This window comes from Piliocolobus tephrosceles, chromosome 5 (assembly GCF_002776525.5).
Source record: "Piliocolobus tephrosceles isolate RC106 chromosome 5, ASM277652v3, whole genome shotgun sequence".
In the NCBI taxonomy this organism is placed as follows: domain Eukaryota; kingdom Metazoa; phylum Chordata; class Mammalia; order Primates; family Cercopithecidae; genus Piliocolobus; species Piliocolobus tephrosceles.
Genome location: NC_045438.1, coordinates 138597653 through 138620423, shown reverse-complemented (window position 1 = coordinate 138620423; position 22771 = coordinate 138597653). Strand labels below are relative to the sequence as shown.

General features: G+C 46.2%; 2 protein-coding genes across 4 annotated transcripts; one reads left to right on the top strand and one right to left on the bottom strand.

The window, feature by feature from the left end:
* Positions 1-252: 252 nt before the first annotated feature.
* Positions 253-11214, bottom strand: TRIM15 (tripartite motif containing 15). The gene is made up of 8 exons (XM_023194402.2): positions 11135-11214; positions 8862-9347; positions 5646-5741; positions 4400-4630; positions 3667-3689; positions 2312-2427; positions 1919-1951; positions 253-1112 (listed from the first exon to the last, which is right to left on the bottom strand). The coding sequence occupies exons 2-8, from the start codon at positions 9240-9242 to the stop codon at positions 595-597; spliced, it is 1398 nt and encodes a 465-aa protein (XP_023050170.2). The 5' UTR covers positions 9243-9347; positions 11135-11214; the 3' UTR covers positions 253-594.
* TRIM10 (tripartite motif containing 10) lies at positions 10793-20814 on the top strand. 3 transcript variants are annotated; one of them, XM_023194399.3, is made up of 8 exons: positions 10793-10842; positions 11604-12363; positions 13548-13643; positions 14167-14397; positions 15395-15417; positions 15731-15846; positions 17024-17056; positions 18276-20814. In XM_023194399.3, exons 2-8 carry the CDS (start codon positions 11935-11937, stop codon positions 18791-18793), a joined length of 1446 nt encoding a protein of 481 aa, XP_023050167.2. In that variant the 5' UTR covers positions 10793-10842; positions 11604-11934; the 3' UTR covers positions 18794-20814. The 3 variants fall into 3 exon arrangements, with proteins under 3 accessions (XP_023050167.2, XP_023050169.2, XP_023050168.2); XM_023194401.2 differs by lacking the exon at positions 10793-10842 and having other exon boundaries at positions 11462-12363; positions 18276-18451; positions 18991-20814; XM_023194400.2 differs by lacking the exons at positions 10793-10842; positions 14167-14397 and having other exon boundaries at positions 11463-12363.
* The last annotated feature ends 1957 nt before the right edge of the window (positions 20815-22771 follow it).

Sequence of the window (22771 nt, the reverse complement as noted above, 5' to 3'; positions counted from 1 at the left end):
TAAGCCTTTCCTTCAGTCCCATCAGCACGAATTGGGCATATGGAATCCAGAGGTCTGTGAGTCACACTTTCTTAGGGCACTCTCTACAAGTCTAGAGAAATGACCAGAAGGGGAAGGAAAGGAAGGGGCCCTGGGGTCCACCCAGAGCTGATGAAGAGGCCCTAAGCCGTACAAAGGTGGAGGCATCTTCAGGTGTGTGTCAAAGTACGAAGTTAACTGTATAAATTAGTGCAAGTCCAGCAAAACCCTGGATTTCCCACGATGATTATTTTGAAACAGTTTAAACATTTTATTTTAGATCTCTTTCTCTGTTTTTTCCCCGAAAGCCCTCTGGCTCCTAGGTTGGCTGTTGCCCTAGGCACAGCTGAACCCGCCTGTGGTTCTGCACTCCGAGTGCAGAGAAGGCCGGAGCGTCCCGGAGAGGCTCCGGACGTCAGGGAGCTGAGGGCCTAAGATAAATAAAGTATAAACAACCGCTGTTCGAGATTCAAGTCCCCTGTCCTTTCGCCTCACGCGGGCGGCGCGCTGGCCAGGGGCGGAGCTGGATCCCAGGGAGCCGCTGTCTCCGCTTCGCCGCCCTTCGCGCGCCCCACTTCAGCCTTTCAGGGTAAGGCAGGAACCCTTTTTCCAGACGGCAAAGAAAGGAAAGACTTTGCCGGAGAAAGAGGCAGCGAAGGTGAAGATGGGCTCCTGGGTCTGGGCGTTGAGGAGGGTCACCCGTCCGGCCTCGTAGTCCAGGGTGACGCCCACGTAGCGCGGGATCTCGCTCAGCTGCAGGTCGGTGCCCGGGGAGGTGCTGGCCCAGCACTGCTGGTGCGAGATGATCACGGCCCAGACGCCGTCCTCGGCGCTAAGGCCCATCTCCCCCTTCCTCCTCACCCCCTCCCCGGCCACCCCCACCGTGCAGCCGCCGCCGTCACCGAGCTGCAGGTCAACCTGCCAGCGGTGGCGCCCCGAGGAGAAACCCGGGAAGCCCAGCACCGCCGGGAGGCCGTGGAAGCGCAGGGGGCTGTCTGGCAGGTTCTTCTTCTGCCGGGTGTACCTCACTGACTTCCTGTCTTCCGAGAGAACCAGGCTCCGGCTGGCGGTCTGAGGGTCCAGAGTGATGACCCCTAGAGGGAGGAGAGCGCAGACATCAACAGCGGGCAGCAACCACGGATGTTCCTAGAGCAGGCCACGCGCGTGGGAGGCAGAAGGAATACTGGACTTGGGCAGCCTGCCATTGGGCTCTGAACCGCCCTTCTACCTAATCAGCCAGCGGTGCTGTAAGGATCTGCTTCTCAAAGTGCAGAGGGAGGGACCAGCAGCATCCCCATCGCCTGGGAGCTTGTTAGAAATGCAGAATATTGGGCCCCATCCCACCCTACTAAATCAGAATCTGCATTTTAACAGGATCCCTAGGAGACCTTTCTGCATATTAAGTTTGAAAAGCACTGATCTATACCAGAGTGAGTGAGGTGATGCTTATGGAAATAATTTCTAAATTAAGCACCAATTTAAAAATATATGTGATTTTTAAAAAAATTGCACATTTGTTCAAATCAATAAAGAGTCCAGCACAATACTGCTCAAAAAACTAGGACTTGTTAAGTATTTTTCAACCAGTAATATCGATACAAGTAGATGACATTAATTGAGCACTTACTATGAGTCAGGTAATACACTAAGCTCTCTGCATGTATTAATTCATTTAGTCCTCACAGCTACTTATGGGACAGGTACAGTACCTTTTTCTTTTTCTTTTTTTTCATTTTACTGATGAAGAAAATATCGTGGGACAGAGGCTTAATAACTTGCCCAGTGTCTCAGAGAACTCAAGCAATGAAGCTCCAGAATTCATGCATTTTATTGCTCTGTTTGCTGCCATGGATTGAATGGGCGAATGGAAGAATGACTCCCCAAGTCCCAAGCTGTTTACCTGAATCTATTTCCAGATGATGCGCCAAGTTTTCTGAGGGAAGCAGAAATAGAAAGAGAGATCTGTGACTTATTGCTTCTTATAGGCACCCCCAGGGGCAAGGTGTCTTGAGTACAATGTGAAGATGAGGACAGAAGCCTTGGCTTCTGCTGTGGTCTAGTGGAGGAGAAGTGGTCCTCACCCTCCTGGCATCTCAGTCCCGCACCTGTCCTTAGGGAGTGGAGGAGATGCTCTGGGAATGGTGCCCCTGAATTAATTGAGATCACTAAGGGAAGGCTCTGGGGAGGGAAGAGGTCTTGAGCCGGGTTTCGAGGGCAGAGGAGGATGGAGATGGGTGGAAGGCAGGAGGGCAGCTAACGGGACTGGGGAAAACTGCGGCCCCTTCCCCTTTACCTGAGAACATCCTCATCATCTCTGGGAGGGTGAGTATTTTCCTGTGGAAATCACGGATCTTCTTGACGAGGTCAGGAGAGATGGCCTCAGGACTCACAAAAGTCTTCATCTCACACCTGCAGACAGGTTTGGTAACCAGTTAGGTCCAAATTCCAAAAACAAATGTTTGGGTGAGACCAAGTGAGGCTAAAATCAGACTAAAGAATGATCTTGGCGTCTGTGGTGAATAATCAGATTGAGTATCGTTTCTTTACTTTTGCTGGAAATATGTAGTTACTCAAGTAGTAGGCATTTCAGCTAAACCTAAGAGGAACTAACGATAATTACTTCTCAAGAATTGGAGGTAGGCCCCTTTAGGAGAGAATGTTCGGGTCTGTCGGGGCCGAGGGACAGAGATCATTACCCCTTTTGACCTCTAGAGGGCAACAGGGTACCATTTGGAAACAGCCTTAAACTACCCTTGCCTATGCTGCTATTTGTAAAGGAAAAGAGGCTAGAAGGGAAGAAAAAAAAGGATAAACGAAAATACATATTGCAATGAAAAAAACTCCTGATTCTGGTCCCAGCTCAGTCCTCATTAGACACTTGCTGCATTACCTCTTCACCCCCTGCGTCTGAGTTTCTTCATCAGACTGGAAGATCCCCAAGCCCTTCTAGATCTAAACCTCTAATGCTCTTTGAAAAGCATGTTTGGAGACACTTCCTGATTCATGGACCCTGGGTTTATCTTCCCTGCACATAAATAGGCACAAAGCACGTGACAAGTATTCCCTAGTCACTACACCTCTCCTCATCTCAGTGCAGACTACTAAGGCTTATTGCAGAAAGGAAAGGAAAGGGAAAGGCCATGTATTTACAATGCCTCTGGCTCCTGGTGGCTGTCCTTTTACAGTAGCATTAGAAAATCCTGAAGGAAACCAGAGATGTGTGTAAAAATGAATGAATGAAAGAACAGGTTGGTATTCCCGGTCTCCATGCTTCTCACAGTCTACAGAAAGTATTCCTCCTTTGAATTACATTTTAAATGGTGTCAGATACTGACTCAAGTACTAATAATTTCATAGATTAAATAAATGTTCCTGGATCAACCTAAAAACATGATTGTTATTTATAACTTCACTTCTAGGGGAAAAATGTGTCCCCAATACCAACCAATTTAAAAATGAACCTTTAGAACGCAAATCTTTAGTGAGTTTGGACTGTTTGTAGATGGTTGAATGAGACAATGTGTCTGCCAGAGTGCCTTTGCTTTCCTGGAAGAGGGGAAGTAAGTGGGTGGCAGTAAGTTACCCTGCCCCTTCGCCTTCAGTCTTGATGTTGAGTAAAAGGAGGCAGGACTGGGGAGTGGGCCCTACCTGCTCTGGTTGACTCTGACGTCCTACAAAAGAAAGACAAGAACATACCTTTAGTTTCCATAAGTCCTTCCTGTCAGGGAGTCTATACATCTTTTTTTCCTTAAAATATGAGCTCAAAACTCTCCTTCTGCAGAAAGTTGTCCTGTTTAATTACCTACTCATTAGATTGTTCTTTAACACCATGTTTTCTTACTAATTTGGGTCTCTGTAGTCAGTTCATTTGTGATGGTTTCCCTGTTTCAGCCTTATCGTGGGGGTGGGTTGTGTCTGCAATGATTAGGAGGTGGTGGAGAGCAGGGGCCTGTCTTCAGTTATCAGCTGGACCTGATATGAACCAGGATCACATATTCATAACCACAGCAGACACCAGTTATTGAGTTCTTTCTGTGTACCAGTAACCATGCCAAGCATTTTACATGGATTGTTTCTTATAATTCTGCAACAACTTTATGAGGGAGGTGCTACTGTTTTCCCCATGCTTAGAGAGGTTAAGAGACTCAGTCAAGTCACACGATTAGAAGAGCCAACATTCAAATCCAAGACTGTCTGACCCTAAAGCCCTTAACATGACCACAGTGTATGACTTGGGCAATTCTCCAGCCCCTCTGGGTCTGTACTCCCTTAACCTCTCTACACTTCCCTTTCCTGCTTCTCTCCAGCCCACAGCATGGTGCCCACTCCCTTCCCCGTGGAGTCCCTCTCCTATCACATGAAGTAATAAGGTGTCTCTCACTTGTAGAAGCTCACTTGCTGGCTGCTGACACTTCTCCTCCAGCTCCTTGACCTGGGCTCCAAGCCGGGTAACTTCCTCAGAGACCTTTGTGATATATTCATCCCTCTCCTTCCAAATCTGCTGTTCCAGCTCCTGCAGCCTGGCCAGCAGGAGACACTGCTGTTGCTCCAGCTCCTGCTGCAGTCTCTCAAAAGCTGCTTCCACCTGATGCTTCTTGTTTTCAATCTGAGTCTGCAAGGGATAAAAAGTAGACATGATTAGGAAGGGGCTCAGAGATAGCTTCCAGGATGATCATCTATATATTTGTTCTTGATTAACAGGGATAGAGAGTAACTAGTTCCAAAACTTATTCTATTTACTAATACACCTAGAAGTAGATAGGTCTCAGGATGAACTTACAAGTGATGAGGACTGTGCTACTGTCTTAGCTAGAGATTCCGATAATAATACTACATTATGCTCTCAGAATTACGTTGAACTTTTCAAAAATATTTCCACAACTACAATACCATCTTAACCCTACTATACCTTCTTAAAGTTAGGGGGGACGACTGTAGTCATTTCTTAGAGGCAAAAGGAAGTTGTGATACGAGTCAACACAACTTAGTGGGAGAGTGTGTAATTTTGGTTTTAGCCATGGAAATCACCAACTACAGGGCATAGTTTGATGAGAGCTGAGGGGATGGTGGAGAAGTTGTTTTGTCCCCACACTCTCTCCTTGGTCAAGGTACTAGAAATCCCCACACTGCGATTCCTCCATAACTTTATAGCATGAAAAAAGAGGCATGAGGGACCCAGATATAACCACACTATCAGCCTACTGTCCTCAAAGTCAGCCTGTGGTCAGGACTAGAATCCAGACACTAATATACACCTTCTGACCCCAAGCTTCCCATCTGAAGGTGGTGTGTTCAGGCAGACAGACTAGGATGGAAAGAACAATGAATTAAGGGTCAAGAAATCCAGGTTCATTATGAAATTGCACTTTGTTATGTGGCCTTGGGAGCATTGCTTTTCGGACCTCAGTTTTCTGCTCTGTAAAATGTGATATATAAGATGGATCTTGGATTGCAAGACATCAGAACCACTTCTAGTGCCCATGGTCTGAGATCCCAAATGCCTTTGTGCAGCCGCAGGAAGGTGAATGAGAACAGTTTGCCAGGAAACAGATACCAGCCAACAGGTTTCCCCAGAGCCTCTTAAGAAAACCTTCAAAGGAAAAGGTAGCCAGTGAAGTGGCCTGTACCAGCAGCACTTGAAGCTTCTGGTCTTCTCGACACTTTACATCCTCAATCTCATCTCTCTCCATGCTCAGAGCTTCCAGTCGACTCCTGAGACGATCCTATGGAGAGAAGAATGGGTGTATAGAGGTGACTGAGTTAATAATTCAATTCACAATTATTAACTATCGCATCCTGGGCACACTGGTAAGTGCTGAGGGATTCAAAGGTGGAAAAGGCCCAGTCCTTATACCTAAAGAGAGATCACCATCTCAGGAAGAAGTCAGTGTCAAGTGGCTAAAATACAGATAGATAAATGCAGTAGTCCAGAGGCACACACAGTAAGATGGGAACACAGAGGACAGCTCTGCCTGTAGGCCTAAGGGAAGGTTTGGAAAGCAGATAACATTTACAGTGCACCTTGAAAGATAAGATAAATTTCCAGTTGAATAGACAGGGAGAGAAAAGGACTTAGTGCCCACAGATGTGAAAGACCTCTTCAAGGAGAACTACAAACCACTGCTCAAGGAAATCAGAGAGGACACAAACAAATGGAAAAAACATTCCATGTTCATGGACAGGAAGAATCAATATTGTGAAAATGGCCATATTGCCCAAAGTAATTTATCGATTCAATGCTATCCCCATCAAGCTACCATTGACTTTCTTCACAGAATTAGAAAAAACCACTTTATATTTCATATGGAACCAAAAAAGAGCCCACATAGCCAAGACAATCCTAAGCAAAAAGAACAAAGCTGGAGGCATCATGCTACCTGACTTCAAACTATACTACAAGGCTACAATAACCAAAACAGCATGGTACTGGTACCAAAATAGACATATAGACCAATGGAACAGAATAGAGGCCTCAGAAATAACTCCATACATCTACAACCATCTAATCTTTGACAAACCTGACAAAAACAAGCAATGGGGAAAGGATTCCCTGTTTGATAAATTGTGTTGCGAAAACTGGCTAGCCATATGCAGAAAACTGAAACTGGACTCCTTCCTTACACCTGATATAAAAATTACCTCAAGATGGATTAAAGACTTAAATGTAAGACCTAAAACCATAAAAACCCTAGAGGAAAACCTAGGCAATACCATTCAGGACATAGGCATGGGCAAAGACTTCATGACTAAAACACCAAAAGCAATGGCAACAAAAGCCAAAATTGACAAATGGGATCTAAACTAAAGAGCTTCTGCAGAGCAAAAAAACTATCATCAGAGTGAACAGGCAGCCTACAGAATGGGAGAAAAAATATTGCAATCTATCCATCTGACAAATGGCTAATATCTAGAATCTACAAAGAACTTAAACAAATTTGCGAGAAGAAAACAAACAACCCCATCAAAAAGTGGGTGAAGGATATGAACAGATACTTCTCAAAAGAAGACATTTATGTGGCCAACAAACGCACAAAAAAAGCTCATCATCACTGGTCATTAGAGAAATGTAAATCGAAACCACAATTAAATACCATCTCATGTCAGTTAGAATGGCGATCATTAAAAAGTCAGGAAACAACAAATTCTGGAGACGAAGTGGAGAAATAAGAATGCTTTTACACTGTTGGTGGGAGTGTAAATTAGTTCAACCGTTGTGGAAGACAGTGTAGTGACTCCTCAAGGATCTAAAACCAGAAATACCATTTGACCCAGCAATTCCATTACTGGGTATATACCCAAAGCATTATAAATCATGCTGCTATAAAGACACACGCATACGTATGTTTATTGCAGCACTGTTCACAATAGCAAAGACTTGGAACCAACCCAAATGCCCATCAATGATAGACTGGATAAAGAAAACGTGGCACATATACACCATGGAATACTATGCAGCCATAAAAAAGGATGAGTTCATGTCCTTTGCAGGGACATGAATGAAGCTGGAAACCATCATTCTCAGCAAACTAACACAAGAATAGAAAACCACGCACCACATGTTCTCACTTGTAAGTGGGAGTTGAACAATGAGAGCACATGGACACAGGGAGGGGAACATCACACATCAGGGCCTGTCAGGTCATGGGGGGCTAGGGGAAGGATAGCATTAGGAGAACTATCTAATGTAGATGATGGGTTGATGGATGCGGCAAACCACCATGGCCCATGTATACCTATGTAACAAACCTGCATGTTCTGCACATGTATCCCAGAACTTAAAGCATAATAAAAAATTTTTTTATAAAAGAAGGGGACTTAGTGCCCCTGAATTGTATACTTAAAAAGAGAGAGGTGGAAGAAGGGGAGAAGAGTATTCTAGGAGGAAGAGACTGTGTTCAAAAAGTACTGGAAGCAGGAATGAATAAGACAGTTCAGGAAAATAACAGCAAACGCAGCTCAGTCTGGCTAGACATATGGTGCCTTGAGGCGGGTGGCTGAGCGATGAGGCAGGATGGGGAGGAAGGATCCTGACTACAAAGGGCCTTGAATGTCTTGCTAAAGACATTGGACTTTCTTTGGGCACTAGGGATACATGGGAGGATTTTGAGCAGAGGAGTGACTTTGTGTTTTAGGAGGATCTGTCTCCCAGCAGATTGGAAGGTGACTGGAAAGGGTGGGAATGGAGACAGAGAATGCATTGAGACTGCAATGTCTGGGCAAGAGATGGGGAGAACCTGGCTGACAGGATAAGGCAGAATTAAAGATTTGGGAGATGTTTCTAAGGAAACCACTTCCAGTCCTGGTGACTGGTTGACAAGAGAGAGATCTGAGAGGCTGACGGGAAAGTGCCCCAAGATCAGATGGGAAATTCTCACAATTCTGGACGACTGCCGCCCTCCCTTTCTCAAGAAGGAGAGCAGTGCTAGCAGGTTCCCCAGCTCCTCCCTCCCCTCTGTGCCCTGGCAGTCAGGGCCCTAGAAATCCCATTTCCAGTCTGGATCCTGGGAGAACAAATTCACCCTGCCCATAATCTGCAGAAGATTCCACTTGCACTGCAGCTTTCTTTCCATAGTGAGTGAAGCCAAGGCTACAGTTCTTTGCACTCCATCTCTGAGGGGTCCTCTGAGAGCTGGAGCTGAAGTTCCCCCCAGACCAGGAACTAGCACACATCCAAGTGGAGCCTATCTGCCTTCAGTCTGGGAATGCCTCGAAAGTCCCTATAACCTTAGGGTTCCCTGATGTGGAAGCCAGGTCTTTCATCCAGATCCCCACCAGATTTCCTCCCATCATAACAGGACATCATCCTGCCCCAAATAGGCCCTAGGTAAAGTCACACTTCTTACCCGGTAGGGCTGAATGGCTTCGTCCAGGAATCCCACGGTGTGCGCCTGGTGGGTGGGACCTTCTCTGCAGAACACACAGAGGAACTCAGCGTCGTTCTCACAGAAGAAGTAGATCTTCTCCCCGTGCTCCTCGCAGTAAGTCTCTCCCAGCGGGCCCAGGGGCACAGGGGCCATGGGAGTCTCTGCCTGCTCCTCCTCTTGGCAGAGCGGGCAGAGCAGGATCTTGCCCGAGGACTGGGCCCCCATCTGGGACAGCGTGGGGAGGCAGAGCCGGCAGAAGGTATGTCCACAGGGAGCGGTCACCGCATCCTCCAGCGGCCCCACACAGAAGGTACAGGCGGGCAGCTCGTGGACCACCTTCAGGGACGGGGTTGAGGGCATCACGGTGCCTTCCCCAGCCCGTCCACTCCGGCCTCCTTCTCAGACCACGCGAATTCCCTTTCGCTGAAATCGAGTCACACTTACACGAATCGCAGAGGTAAAGGGCTGCAAGGCAGAGAGAGAGAGAGAGAGGAGAGAGAGGCAGGAATGCCAGCACAGGGAAGCCACCTGGCTCCGCCTCTTGTGTTCCCTAGAACCCTGGCCACCACCTATCAGCGGAGTGGGTCCAAATTCCAGGGCGTCTTGAATTACCCAGAATTTCCCAGTGGTGGCTAAGTAAACCAGTTCTTTACTCCTGGCTCCTTCTGGTCACTAGGGTGGAGAACAGAGCACACCATGAGGTCACAGGGACCTGGGGTTTCCTGGAATCTCTAGACCACAGTGGCTGGGGAGGACTGGGTAGCAGACGCTTCCTGTCAGATTAAGCAGGTGGGTGCCATAAACTTCTAGCTTTGAGGCGTGCCCACAGCATCAAAGTCCAGGCTGGAGTGAGAGGTGTGGACTTCGGGGGAGATTCTGTGGGAAGTGTGTGGGCGGGACGCTGTTTCCACACTGCCGGTCGGGTGTAAGGATTGCTCATGGGGACCCCTCTTCTCCCCTTTCCTCCCTCACCACATCTGCCCTTGGTGGCCCCTCCTACGGTCCCAAATCCCCCACCACCTGGCACAACAGTCCCCGCAGGGGTTCAGGTAACACTGAACGATCTTATTTATTTATTTATTTATTTTTTTACTGTAGCAGGGAGAAGGCAAGAAACCTTAATGCAAATGATTTATGTTGATACACGTTAGAAAATGATTAGTCAAAAAGATAAACAGTTTCGGCCACATTTATCTAGGGTTTAGTATTTTTATATTACTACATTCAATTTTAATAACCCTCTAGGCAAACATTATTACCTCCATTTTACAGAGAAAGAGATGTAAACTGACTTTCCAACTGTAAAGTGACTTTCCAGAGGTCACAGGGCTAGAAAGTATCATGTCAGGGACGAACCCAGTCTCCTGGAGTAAAGCCCTATGCTCCTCCAAGATCAGCTGCCACAGTCCTTCATCCACGCACTCACATCTGTGGATAAAACCAGGCCTTCCCACATTCTCCCACTGGGTGATCAGCCTAGACCCTTGTGGTTGCTCCCTTTTTACTCTAATCACTTTATCTCCTCCCTTTCCCACCCGATCTCTGCTCTTCCTGACACGAGTGCAGCCCAGGAGCCAATTTGTCCAATACAGGAGCCACCAGTCACATGTGTCTACTGAGCACTGAAATGTGGCCGGTCTGAATGGCGGTGTGCTGTATATATAAAATACACACCGGCTTTTTTTTTTCTTTTTCTTTGAGATGGAGTCTCGCTCTGTTGTCTAGGCTGGAGTGCATTGATGTGATCTCGGCTCACTGTAAACTCTGCCTCCTGGGTTCACAGCATTCTCCTGCCTCAGCTTCCCGAGTAGCTGGAACTACAGGTGCCCGCCACCACGCCCGGCTAATTTTTTCTGGTATTTTTAGTAGTGACGGGGTTTCACCATGTTAGCCAGGATGGTCTCGATCTCCTGACCTTGTGATCCACCCACCTCGGCCTCCCAAAGTGCTGGGATTACAGGTATGAGTCACCGCGCCTGACCAACACACTGGATTTCAAAGGCTTTGCACAAATTAAAAAATGTAAAATATCTTATTAATAACTTTTTATAAGGATCACATATTGAAATGATAATATTTTGGAAATATAGGACCAAATAAAAAAAATCATTAAAATTACTTTCACCTGTTTAGACTATTTTTATATGGCTACTAGGAAATTTTAAATTGCATATGTGGCTCACATTGCATTTATGTTGAATGGTTTGCTTGGTAGACATAGATCTGACAGCAAATTATTTATGGTCACTCACCTTCTTACTTCTGTGCCTTGGGCAAGCTGAATAACCTGGCTGGGCCTCAGCTTTCTCATTTATAAAATGGAGATCCTAATAGCACTGATGTTGCAGAGCAGACACAAAAATAAGATCATACTTTTAAATTGCTTATATCAATGTAAGATGTGCCGTCATTGTAAATAAATTCTGGCCATTGCTAGTTTTCTTTCTCCTCCCCAGCATAGGGAATATTCCAGCCTCTTTTGAGGCTTGCGACAGGCCAGTTGAGGCATCACCATTTAAGTTGCTGGTGCAGTGTACACCCTGGCACAAGGACCTTATCTGAGCCTCACACTCTCCTGCTTGCTGATGGGCAAGCCCTGGGCTGGCTGATACCTCCAATCTCTTTGGAGACAGCTGGCCATATTGCAGGAAGGCTGGAGTGGCATCTCCACTCTGTGACCCAGTCTCCCACCTGCCCCCAAAAGAATATTTCTTTTGACAGTGGACAGCTGACATATCACCACTTTCCTTCTACTGTGAGTGTATCTGGATGGACAGAAAGGAATGGCCAGCCCCTGGTTATGGTCATCTAAGATCACCTCTGAAATGCTGTGAGCCCCTCTTCCTTCCTCTCCTCTGCTATTTCCCATCTCTGCTGTTGGCAGAATAGAATCCTGGCTGCCAGATATGCAAGTGTGTGACGATATGGGTGCTGGTGCATATTTAATATGTACCTGTGTCCAGCCATGTGCACATGTGGGTGTGTGAGTGTGTGGCCCAGCCCTTCCCCCATGGCCAAGCAGAGAGGGTGGCCTTGAGGAAGCCATAGCAGCATGGCCTCTGCTGCCTCTGTGACCAGCCTGGCAGATGAAGTCAACTGCCCCATCTGCCAGGGTACCCTGAGGGAGCCGGTCACTATTGACTGCGGCCACAACTTCTGCCGGGGCTGCCTTACTCGCTACTGTGAGATCCCAGGCCCAGACCTGGAGGAGTCCCCTACTTGCCCACTCTGCAAAGAACCCTTCCGTCCTGGGAGCTTCCGGCCCAACTGGCAGCTGGCTAACGTGGTGGAGAACATCGAGCGCCTCCAGCTGGTGTCCACACAGGGTTTGGGAGAGGAGGATGCCTGCCAGGAGCACGGAGAGAAGATCTACTTCTTCTGTGAGGATGATGAGATGCAGTTGTGCGTGGTGTGCCGGGAGGCTGGGGAGCACGCCGCCCACACCATGCGCTTCCTGGAGGATGCGGCGGCTCCCTATAGGGTAGGAAAGGGGAACTGGGGGATCCCAGGGTGGACTGGACAGGACTAAGAGAAACAGCAGAGTTGTGGATTATTTAGGCCACCCGGAGGCCAAATTCTTTCTCCTTACTTACATGATCACCCAGGCAATAGACCCAGGCATGGAAAATTATGTTTATGTTTTATGTTTTTTTGAGTGTGTTCTGTGTTCACTTGTGGCCAACAGATAATGGGAGTTCAACAAATACTTGTTGAATGAATGAGTGACCAAAACATGAGTGTGTATGTCTCTGCCATGGATCAGGTGTGTCTGAAGTTTGTATCTGAGGGAATGGTTGTTCAAACAGTGTGTATGTGTGTTAACATTTGCATGTTTAGAAGTGTGTCTGGTGTGTTTGTGTGGGAGTCTGAGTATGTATGTATTTGAGTGTGTGAGTGTAACTGAGAGCTCCTGTTTGTGAAAAATTCATGTTTACATATATTCAGGTTGGGTAAATACATGTGGCATGCCATTTTATCTGTCATTAAGTGAGTGTGTGCTAGTTTTAGTTGTTTATGCATTGTGTTTATGAATTGTGTTTTAGTACAAGTCTGTGTGTGGATGTCTTAATTAGTTAATTAGCAACTGATAGTGAGAATTCTAATATATCTTTGAACACACATATTTATAATGTGTGTGTACCTGTTCCTAACTCTATTCTGGAGCAAATAATTTTGAAAACAATTTATCAATTATTTTTACATTACCCAAGTTTCTTCTCCCCTTTGGAGTCATACACAGATAATTGATTCCAGTAACAAGGGAGGGTTATTATTTACACATGTTCCTTTGGGATGTGTCGGAAACTGGAATGATTTCAGTGCAGGGCATATCAAACTCAGGACAGACCCCAGATACCACTTACCCGAAGCAAAACATAGTAGAATGTTTAACCTGAAGAAAGACTCAAGTGGGAAAACCAAGTCACAGCCTCTAGTGGCACAGGATAAAGGGGAAAGTCCTGACCCAAAATCTTGGAGACAAATCAAGAGGAACAAGACCTAAAGGGACTAAGCTGCCAGGGCAGTGAAGGCTCGGGGATTGTCAGCTAAGGAAGAGACTCCTCTCCTGGGGCCATTTCATTCCTGGAGGCAGAGGGTCAGATGATAAGACAACCCTGAACAAATCAATATCCATCTTGAGTACTTTATGTTCCTTCTCCCCAGGAACAAATACATAAGTGTCTTAAATGTCTAAGAAAAGAGAGAGAGGAGATTCAAGAAATCCAGTCAAGAGAAAATAAAAGGATGCAAGTCCTTCTGGTAAGTCATCACCCCCTCCCCAGGTTCCTCCCCTTCCTCAGGGTCCAATGTCTTCCTGAAACTGAGGCAACATAGATTATAGGGCTTTGAAGTTATTATGAGTTTAAATCCTGACTCTGACACTAACTCTATGACCTCAAGCAACTCTCCAACTTCAGTTTACTTATCTGTAAAATGGAGAGTAAAAATCATCATGATCTCATTGAATTACTGTAAGTATTAAATGAAACTGTGACTGTAAAGTAGCTCAGGGCTGTGCACATAATGTGCCTTTCATACAAGACAGGAGATAGGGTGTCCCCACCACCTCCTCCTACACCTCCTCTAAGCCCTACCCCTTTTAGAAGCTGTAGCAGATGGTGCTGAGACAGCACTGTGAGTCTTGCCCCCTGAAATGGGGTGACAGGTGAAAAGGAAACCATGACGCAGTTCCAGATCTACCTGGGGACAGGGTAGGAGGAAGAGGAGCAGAGGGAGAAGGAGGAAGCAAACTTTCTCTTGGGCTCTCCTCCTGCCCCCTCAGACTCAGGTGTCCACCAAGAGACAACAGGTGATTTCTGAGTTCGCACACCTGAGGAAGTTTCTAGAGGAACAGCAGAGCATCCTCTTAGCACAATTGGAGAGCCTGGATGGGGACATCTTGAAGCAACAGGACGAATTTGATTTCCTGGTTGCTGGAGAGATCTGCCGGTTTAGTGCTCTTATTGAAGAACTGGAGGAGAAGAATGAGAGGCCGGCAAGGGAGCTCCTGACGGTGAGGCCTGAACCTGAACCCTGCCACACCTGTGCTGTCCTGTGACTCTTGTATCTTTGCCTTGCCTAAGTCATGTCTCCCTGACTCACACTTCTCTGTATCCCAGACGGGAGGTGGGTCAGAGGACCAGAAGGTCTCAATTCTGGTTCATGCTTTTCCAAGAGTTCCCTGGTCACTTTTTGCTCTCTGGTCTCCACCTCTCCATCCCACCATCTGCCAAAAAGGGAGGATACTTCCCTTAAATATTTCACAGGGCTTTTGTGAGGATCCAACAGTGAGATGGAAGTGAAAGTAGCACTTTGAAAAGTATTAAGCACATTGCAAACCATTCTCTATAGCCTACATGTCACCATCCACCAGTCAGGAAGTTTGTGCTGGTCTATTTCACTTCCTCACACTGGAGGAGAGATACTGGGGTCCCCACAAGGTATTGGAAAGGCAGCATGACTTAGAAGGATGCCCTCAGGACTGAGAAACAGGAGACCTTGGTATGAGACGTACTTTGCCTCTAATGAGCAGGGGAAGGTCACCTCATCATCTTTATCTAAAAAATAAAGGCTTTGGGCTCCCATCCCCAGAGGTGGGTGAGTCCTAATGCTCTGTGACTCTACACATCTGGTATCCTTTTCCTGTCCGGGGCTAGAAATATATTTTGTATTTTCCAGTCATAAGAAAAATGGGAGGAACCTGGGCAACATAACAAAATTCCATCTCTACAAAAAAAAAATTAGCCAGGCATTGTGGCACACCCTTGTAGTCCCAGCTACTCAGGATGCTGAGGTGGGAGGATCCCTTGAGCCCAGGAGGTTGAGGCTGCAGTGAGCCATGATCACGCCACTGTATTCCAGCCTGGGCACCGGAGTGAGACCCTTTCTCAAACAAACAAGAAAACAAACAAACAAAAAATAAATAAAATAAAAATTTAAAAAAGAAAGAAAGAAAAGAAAAATGGAAAGGAGAAGCTGGAAACTGAATCCCTGGTATCTCTTTCTCCTAGGATATCAGAAGCACTCTAATAAGGTAAGCAATATAGTTTCTCTCTTTTCTTTTTCCATATAAATATACATACATGTACCGCATGCCTAGTTATTGCCACACAAGTATACAACATTCTCACTTAAGAATGTAAATTTATGTATAAACCTCTATATACCCAAATGCCTTCTCAGGTATACCCATAGATGCCCAAAAATGGGCAGTGGGATTCATCCATAGGAAGTATGTCTGCCTGCAGGAACTAGCGCCTTCATGCCGTTTTAGAAGATGACCGGCTGAGTCTGGAGACATTATTAACGATGATAATTCCCAGACCCAACCATTTCTGTGCCCCTAGATGTGAAACCAGAAAGTGCCGGAAACCAGTGGCTGTGTCCCCAGAGCTGGGCCAGAGGATTCGGGACTTTCCCCAGCAGGCCCTCCCGCTGCAGAGGGAGATGAAGATGTTTCTGGGTAAGAGAACCCCAGGCCTCCACAGAGCACAGGTGGCCATGAAGCCTGGGTTTAGGAGTGGACTCCACGCTCCACTGCTGAAAAGTTCGACTTTGGCAAGGTTTATTCGCTCCTGTGCCTTGATTTTCTTATTTGCAGATTTTTATAAAATCTGCCTATTAGGATACTGTAACGATGAAGAAAGAGAATAAAGGTGACTATTTCTGGTGAAAAAGTTAAACTGATTTTAAAATAATTCAACAAATCTGATCAGTGGTCATTAAGCAATATGAAAGATAATGATTAATAGTATATCATTCTTAATAAATTAAAAAATCCCACAGCAACATTTGTAATACATGATAAGTTTTTGATGATAACATTGTTAATTAATAGCCAGCCACAGTATTTATCTTGACCCTGTGGTAGCTGGCCCGTCCCTCCCTCCTTCTCACTTTCCTTCTGTTAGTCTGGCTCTCAGAGTTGGACGGTCCTGCGGGGACTGTGCTCCATTTCCTTTTCTGGAACAGGGAGTGGTGGTAAGGGGCGGGAGAGGGTTTGGAATGAGAGTCAGGAATGGGATATGGCTCTCTGCCAACCACCTCCTCACTAACCATGACAGAATGAATGATGACACCAATTTTTAAATGACTCACCCACAGTGATGTCACCCTAGAAGGACTTTTCCCATAAGTCCATTTCCTGCAAATACTTCCAGTGGCCTGGCAGTGAAGGAAATTTTACTCTAATCGAAGGCTGACCTTTGACTCTCCCCAAAATTATTCCCAAGTGGAATAATAAATAAATGAACCCATTTCTCTATTCATTAAGCCGATATTTCTTGAGCATTTACTATGTCCTGGGCTCTGCGGGTACAGAGGTGAGCAAGGCAGACATGGTCCCTGTTTGCTCAGGCCTAGGGCAGTGGGGCTCCCAGCAGCAGCAGCATTGCCCAGAAACTTGTCACAAATACAGATGTTCAGCTTCACCCCAGAGCACCTGAATCTGAAACAGGTGTGTTTTAGCAAAAGCGCTCCAGATGATTCTGATGCAAGCTTGGAACCACTGGCCTAGAGGATTCCAGCTTCCATTCTTCTTGTTGTCCTTTCCCTCTTCTGGGCCTCAGTTTCCTCATCATTAAGTGTCTGATGGTTTTGTAAGACTAATAAAATCTCATCCTGGTTTATTTTCTTTACAGAAAAACTACACTTTGAGTTGGACTATGAGCCAGGTAAGCAGCCTATGTCAGGATAGGAGAGAATGAGAAGTCCTTGAAAAGGAGAAACAATTTTGCAGGATTCTATCTGGGCACTACAATAGTCATAATATACACCCATGCATACATATGCACATCATATATATTAAATATACATGTATGTGCTTGTATAGAATACATGTGTGTATATATGTGTGGGTGTGTGTCACATTCTTTGTAAGGCTCTCAGGAGAACCATGAAGAAAGGACAAGCACATACACATACTACATTCGTGGTATGAAGCTCACATCCTGATCTGCACATGCTGAGTAGATAGAAAGATTAACACAGAATGGGATAAGGTCCATTTGGGAATGCTTTCTGGATAAAGGGGACTTTGATCTGGGTTTATAATCACATCTTTAGAACTGTGAAGAACCCCTGCTTCCTCTCAGATGTCATTTCACAGATGACAGAAGGAGGATGGCCTGTGGGTGGGAAAGAAATGAACAGAAGGGACCCCTTCAAGGCTGTCATTTCTCAATCAACCAGCCTAAGAACCTGGGAGTCACAGAGTTGTTGGAGGGGGTTCTCTAACCCATGGATGGGCCTAAATTTATGGAAGCTTCTCAATTTATGAATACTAAAAGTAACAAAATGCAAAGCTCTGCAGCAGCTTTTGGTGTTAGAAAGTGGTTCTCAGACTCTGACAGTTTCAGAATTACCGAGGCAGAGTGAATAACCCAGGCGTGAGCCAGAGAGCCTGCCAGGAGGGAAGACTATAAATGAGTCACCAGTGCCCTGGGAGGAAAGCAGGGAGGAATCATGAAGTTTGGACTGAAGGGAGAAATGTCTCTGCACTCCGAGATACAGATGGGAGGAGGGGAGAACGTGGTGTATTGGCCCCAGGAGATCCGAGCTGGCACCCACAGCTTTGGAAGCTAACCAATTTGCGATGAACAGAAGAGCTTTCCCAAGGACCACATGGAACTAAACGAGAGCTTTCACATCTGTGAGGCAGGCTTTTCAGGCTTTACACTGCACGAATCACCTGGGCATCTTGTTAGGATGCAGATTCTGAGAGTGTATTTCAAACAAGTTCCCAGGTGATGCCACACTGTTGGTCCATGTAGGCACTAGACCTGTTTTTGGTAATAATAACACTAACAGGTAGGGCCCAGGGGGAGTTTCTAGGCCTTCCTTGGAGGTGATAGCATGTCTGCTGACATCTGTCCCTTTTGGTTATCCCCACAGCTCACATTTCTCTAGACCCTCAGACTTCCCACCCCAAGCTCATCTTGTCTGAGGACCGCCAGCGGGCTCAGTTCTCCTACAAATGGCAGAACTCGCCAGACAATCCCCAACGTTTTGACCGGGCCACCTGTGTTCTGGCCCACACTGGCATCACAGGGGGGAGACACACATGGGTGGTGAGTATAGACCTGGCACACGGGGGCAGTTGCACCATGGGCGTGGTGAGCGAGGATGTGCAGCGGAAGGGAGAGCTTCGACTGCGGCCAGAGGAGGGCGTGTGGGCTGTGAGGCTGGCCTGGGGCTTCGTCTCAGCTCTGGGCTCCTTCCCCACACGGCTGACCCTGAAGGAACAGCCCCGGCAGGTGCGGGTGTCTCTTGACTATGAGGTGGGCTGGGTGACCTTCACCAATGCTGCCACCCGAGAGCCCATCTACACTTTCACTGCCTCCTTCACTAGGAAGGTCATTCCCTTCTTTGGGCTCTGGGGCCGAGGGTCCAGTTTCTCCCTGAGCTCCTGAGAAGGAGCAGTTACCTACCCTCCTCTAAGTACAGGACTCAAATCAACCCAAGAACCATGTGAACTTGATCCCTGGCTGAGTCACCTGGACGACTTGGAATAGAAATGACTGCTTTAGAAGATGGGATGGGGCTGGTTGGTAAGGGATAGAGGAGAGGACACTCAATCTACTGATCAAGCCCTTTCTTCAATGCCCAGTGGATGGCCAGGGTACCTGGGTACTCAGGCTGCTGCCAGCTCTCCTCACCACAATCCTTGCTAGGCACAAAAGTAGCTGCATAGACAGAGCACTGGATTTGAAGTCAGAAGACCTGGGTTCTTGAAGAAGCCTTGTAACCAGTTGTATGACTTTAAACAAGACATCTCACCTCTTTTCATCTTGTTTTCTTCCAATAATGTTAGAGTTGATGTAATCACATTCTCTAGAACCATTTATTTTGTGTTAACTATGAACCAAGCAATGTGGTAGCCACTGGTGATTTGAAAATATATATATTTAAAAAACCTGTTATGTATCTGAAAGAGCTCTTGGGAAGACAGAGAAACATAAAGAGGAAATTACAGCACAGTGTGGTGGGTGCTATGGGAGGTCCAACCACAGCATTATGGGAGCTCAGGGGAAGGGGCGTAGCCCAACCCGGAGGGAGAGGGTGAGTGGGGGATGGCTTTCTGAAAAGGGTGGTCTAAAGGATGTCTATGGTCAATAGGGAAAGAGGGGAAGAAGCATCTTAAGAAGAGGAAACAGCAGAGAACTGGCTGGATGACCTGTGACCCATGGAACACTGGGTCATCTCCATTGTCCTCATGGGCAGATGTGTGCCATCCCCAGCCGGCACCACTCACTGCCTCCTTCCTCCTGGTGGTGCCGCTTCTGGCTGTGATGAAGGTGCAGGGCCTGGGAGCAGGCGGACATAAGGCATAGCCATAAATCATAACCCAAGAACCACACTCAGCCCCTGGGGAAATTGTGTTCCTGATCAGTTGATTACCATCTGAGGTCAAGAAATGAGATAGTGGAAGCAAATGGGTCACAAATAGCTCAGCTGTGGGCTCAGAAATTGCTAGGTAAAAGAACTTCAGAAGAAGGCCAGGGCATAAGTTGGATGACCTATGATCTTTAGCCTAAAGACTTGAGACTACCGTAGTTGCGACTACAGTAGTGACATCTGAGAAATGGGATGGAAAAGTGACCATGTTTTATTTTCTAGTTCTTATCAATATTGTATTTCATTTTGCATAATCATGCCCTTCACTGACAGACTCTTTAACATCATCTCTGTTACTCTGCTCAGATGTAAACTACAGTGCTCTGTCATCTCCCTACTGGGTCTCCTGGGAGGAGGGGAGCCATCCAGGGTGCAGTCTCTAAGGCAGAAGGCACAGCGTGCTTAGGCCCAAGCTTAGAATTCAATTGAGAAGTTCTATTGTTCATCCTTAGCTCAGCAGGTAGAAAAGAGGGGGAGATCAGAAGCCAGGGATTAGAGATTGAATTGCTTTCCCTGGAAGTGTGCAGTATCTCATTAAAATGTTGTATATTCAAAAAAATATAGACACACACAAGTGCCTATATAATGATAAAACATATCCAAAATACCCAAACCTGTGATTCCACTCAAAAGCAGATCCTATTTTTCTGTTTATTTTTATTGGCTTTAGCCATGTCTTTTGAAAGGACTATTATCCTCTGAAATGTATGTGTATGAAGATCCTGGCTTGCTGTTGGGGAGCTTTACACACCTTGTGTCACTTTATCTTGATAACTAGCCAAGATCATGCAACCAGTTCATCCGTGTCTGACCCAGGAACTCTTAACTGCTGTGCTGCGCTGCCTCATTCAGAGAGAGATGCCTGCATGGGTCCTGGTGATTATTTTAATGCTGGCTACACCCCCACAAGTGACTTGGATTCAGAAATACAATTTATATTTCTTCTTTTTAAATTATTTGATTTTTCTTTTAATAGTCATATGTCAGTGAAAACAATTTATATGTCTTACACTGAGAAATAAAACTGCTCATAAGTGAAAACACTCATGTTGGTCTGTCAGTACCTGCTTCTCCCCTAGGGTAATTTTACTTGAAGTTTACTTGCTTTCAGAGTACGGAGTCAGCACAAGGGAAGTGGGTAGATCCTAAAACTTGGTAACTTCAAGATAAGGCAGCTTAATGAACCTCCTTGCTCTGCTGGCCGGAAGTGGGACTCTGGGTTCCCTCCCCAGGAAATGCTCAAGTCTAGAGGCCCCAGAGTCCCAGCTGCCCTTTCCGATTCTGAAGGACTGTTGCACACTTGTAACGTCCACAGTTTACATCTCATTTTTCACAGCTTATATGGTAGGAACCCTTTCTATTGCAAAGAAGTGAGACCCACTCAAGTTAGTTCAAATAATAGGTAAGTTTATTATAAGAGCAGAAATAAGGAAAATGGGATTTTCCACCATGAGCCAGTCCTCGTGAGAAGCTATGTCAGGGGTGAGTGAGTTGGTGGGGTCACCACTTGTTCGTGTAGGAAGAACTAGAGATTCCAAAAATGTTGATAACAGTAACACATAAACATCATAATAAATAGTTGTATATATCAACTCATTTAATCCTCACAACAACCCTGGGAGGTAGGTGCTGTTATTAATATGCCCATCCTGTACATAACAGAACTGAGACATGTGGAGGCTAAGCAGCTGGTCTCAAATAAGCCGATAGTGAGTAGCAGAGCCAGCATTTGAATTCTTGTGGTTCGGCTCCTGAGTCTCTGCTCATGACCGTTGGTATGTTGTATGTCCAGGACCTACTGGTAAGAAGTGGGCTCGAAGTCCAAAGAAACGTGAAGACTGGATCTTCCTGCAGCTCTCAGTAGCATGGGTTGTGGACACCTGTTCCAATACATCGTGGCTGCACATGCAGTTCTGATTCTCTCTGTGTCTGCTCTTCTTGCCAACTAATGACACATTCATCAAGGATCCCTTCTGAATCTCCAAGAGGACCTGATGGTTTCAGTTAATTGCTATTGTCCCTCTTTGATAAGGTCTTCCTTGACAGGTGACCTCATAGACTTGTTTGGCCAATCATCTGGTGTTCAGACTCCCAACCCGGCCCGATCATCTGCAGTCACGTCAGAAGGGACCAAGGGGGGCCTGGAAGGCATCTTCAGTATAACTGACTTCTCTCCTGTGGAGAGACCCTGGGGACTGTCAGTCTCCTCCCACTCCTGGTACAAGTTCTCTTGGTGACATTAACTCCATCTGGGATGCAGGAATTGCTAGCTGTCACCTTCGGGGGTACTCTTTCCTTGGCTAATGTCTTGCTCTTAGATTTGGGATCTTATGTTTCTCTGAGATCTGCAGCTTCGCGCCAAATAACTATACCTTTTTTTCTGAAAAGAGCCATCTACGGCAGGCTCTTTCTCCTCCCCTCTCCTTCCAACCCCCAACTCTCTGCCCCAGTACTTCTTGTGCAAACGATCCAGACTGGCTTTCCTTAAAAATCACTTCTCCCTTCATTCCTGACTCAGAAACCTCACTATGTCTTGGTGTCATCCATTTAGCCTGTTGACTTCTGGTCTTCCCCATTCCTGAACATTCTAGCCTAACCAGGTCGGTTTCCTCACACTCCTATAAAGGTGCCGTGGCTTTTTCCTACCTCTATGCTTTCATTCATGTGGTTACCATGACCTAGAATGTTCTCACCTTCCTCTCCCACTTGTCCAATCCCCACCTCCCCCACAAAACCTACCCTGACTTTCCTAGCCTCTCTGTGTCTTTCCTCTGAATTCCCAGAGCACTTAGCCCCTGTGATACCTAATTCAGTGCAGTTACACACTCTCTTCTTATTCTGTATGTGTTTAGTCATAGTTCCACAGCTAAATTATAAACTTCTGGATGGGGAAGTGGAATTTATTTGAATTTTTTTTTATCATTCCATACTTCATTTCAAAAGGGGAAGTGGCTTTTTAAAAAAAAGATGAAATGAAAAAGGATGAGTTCATG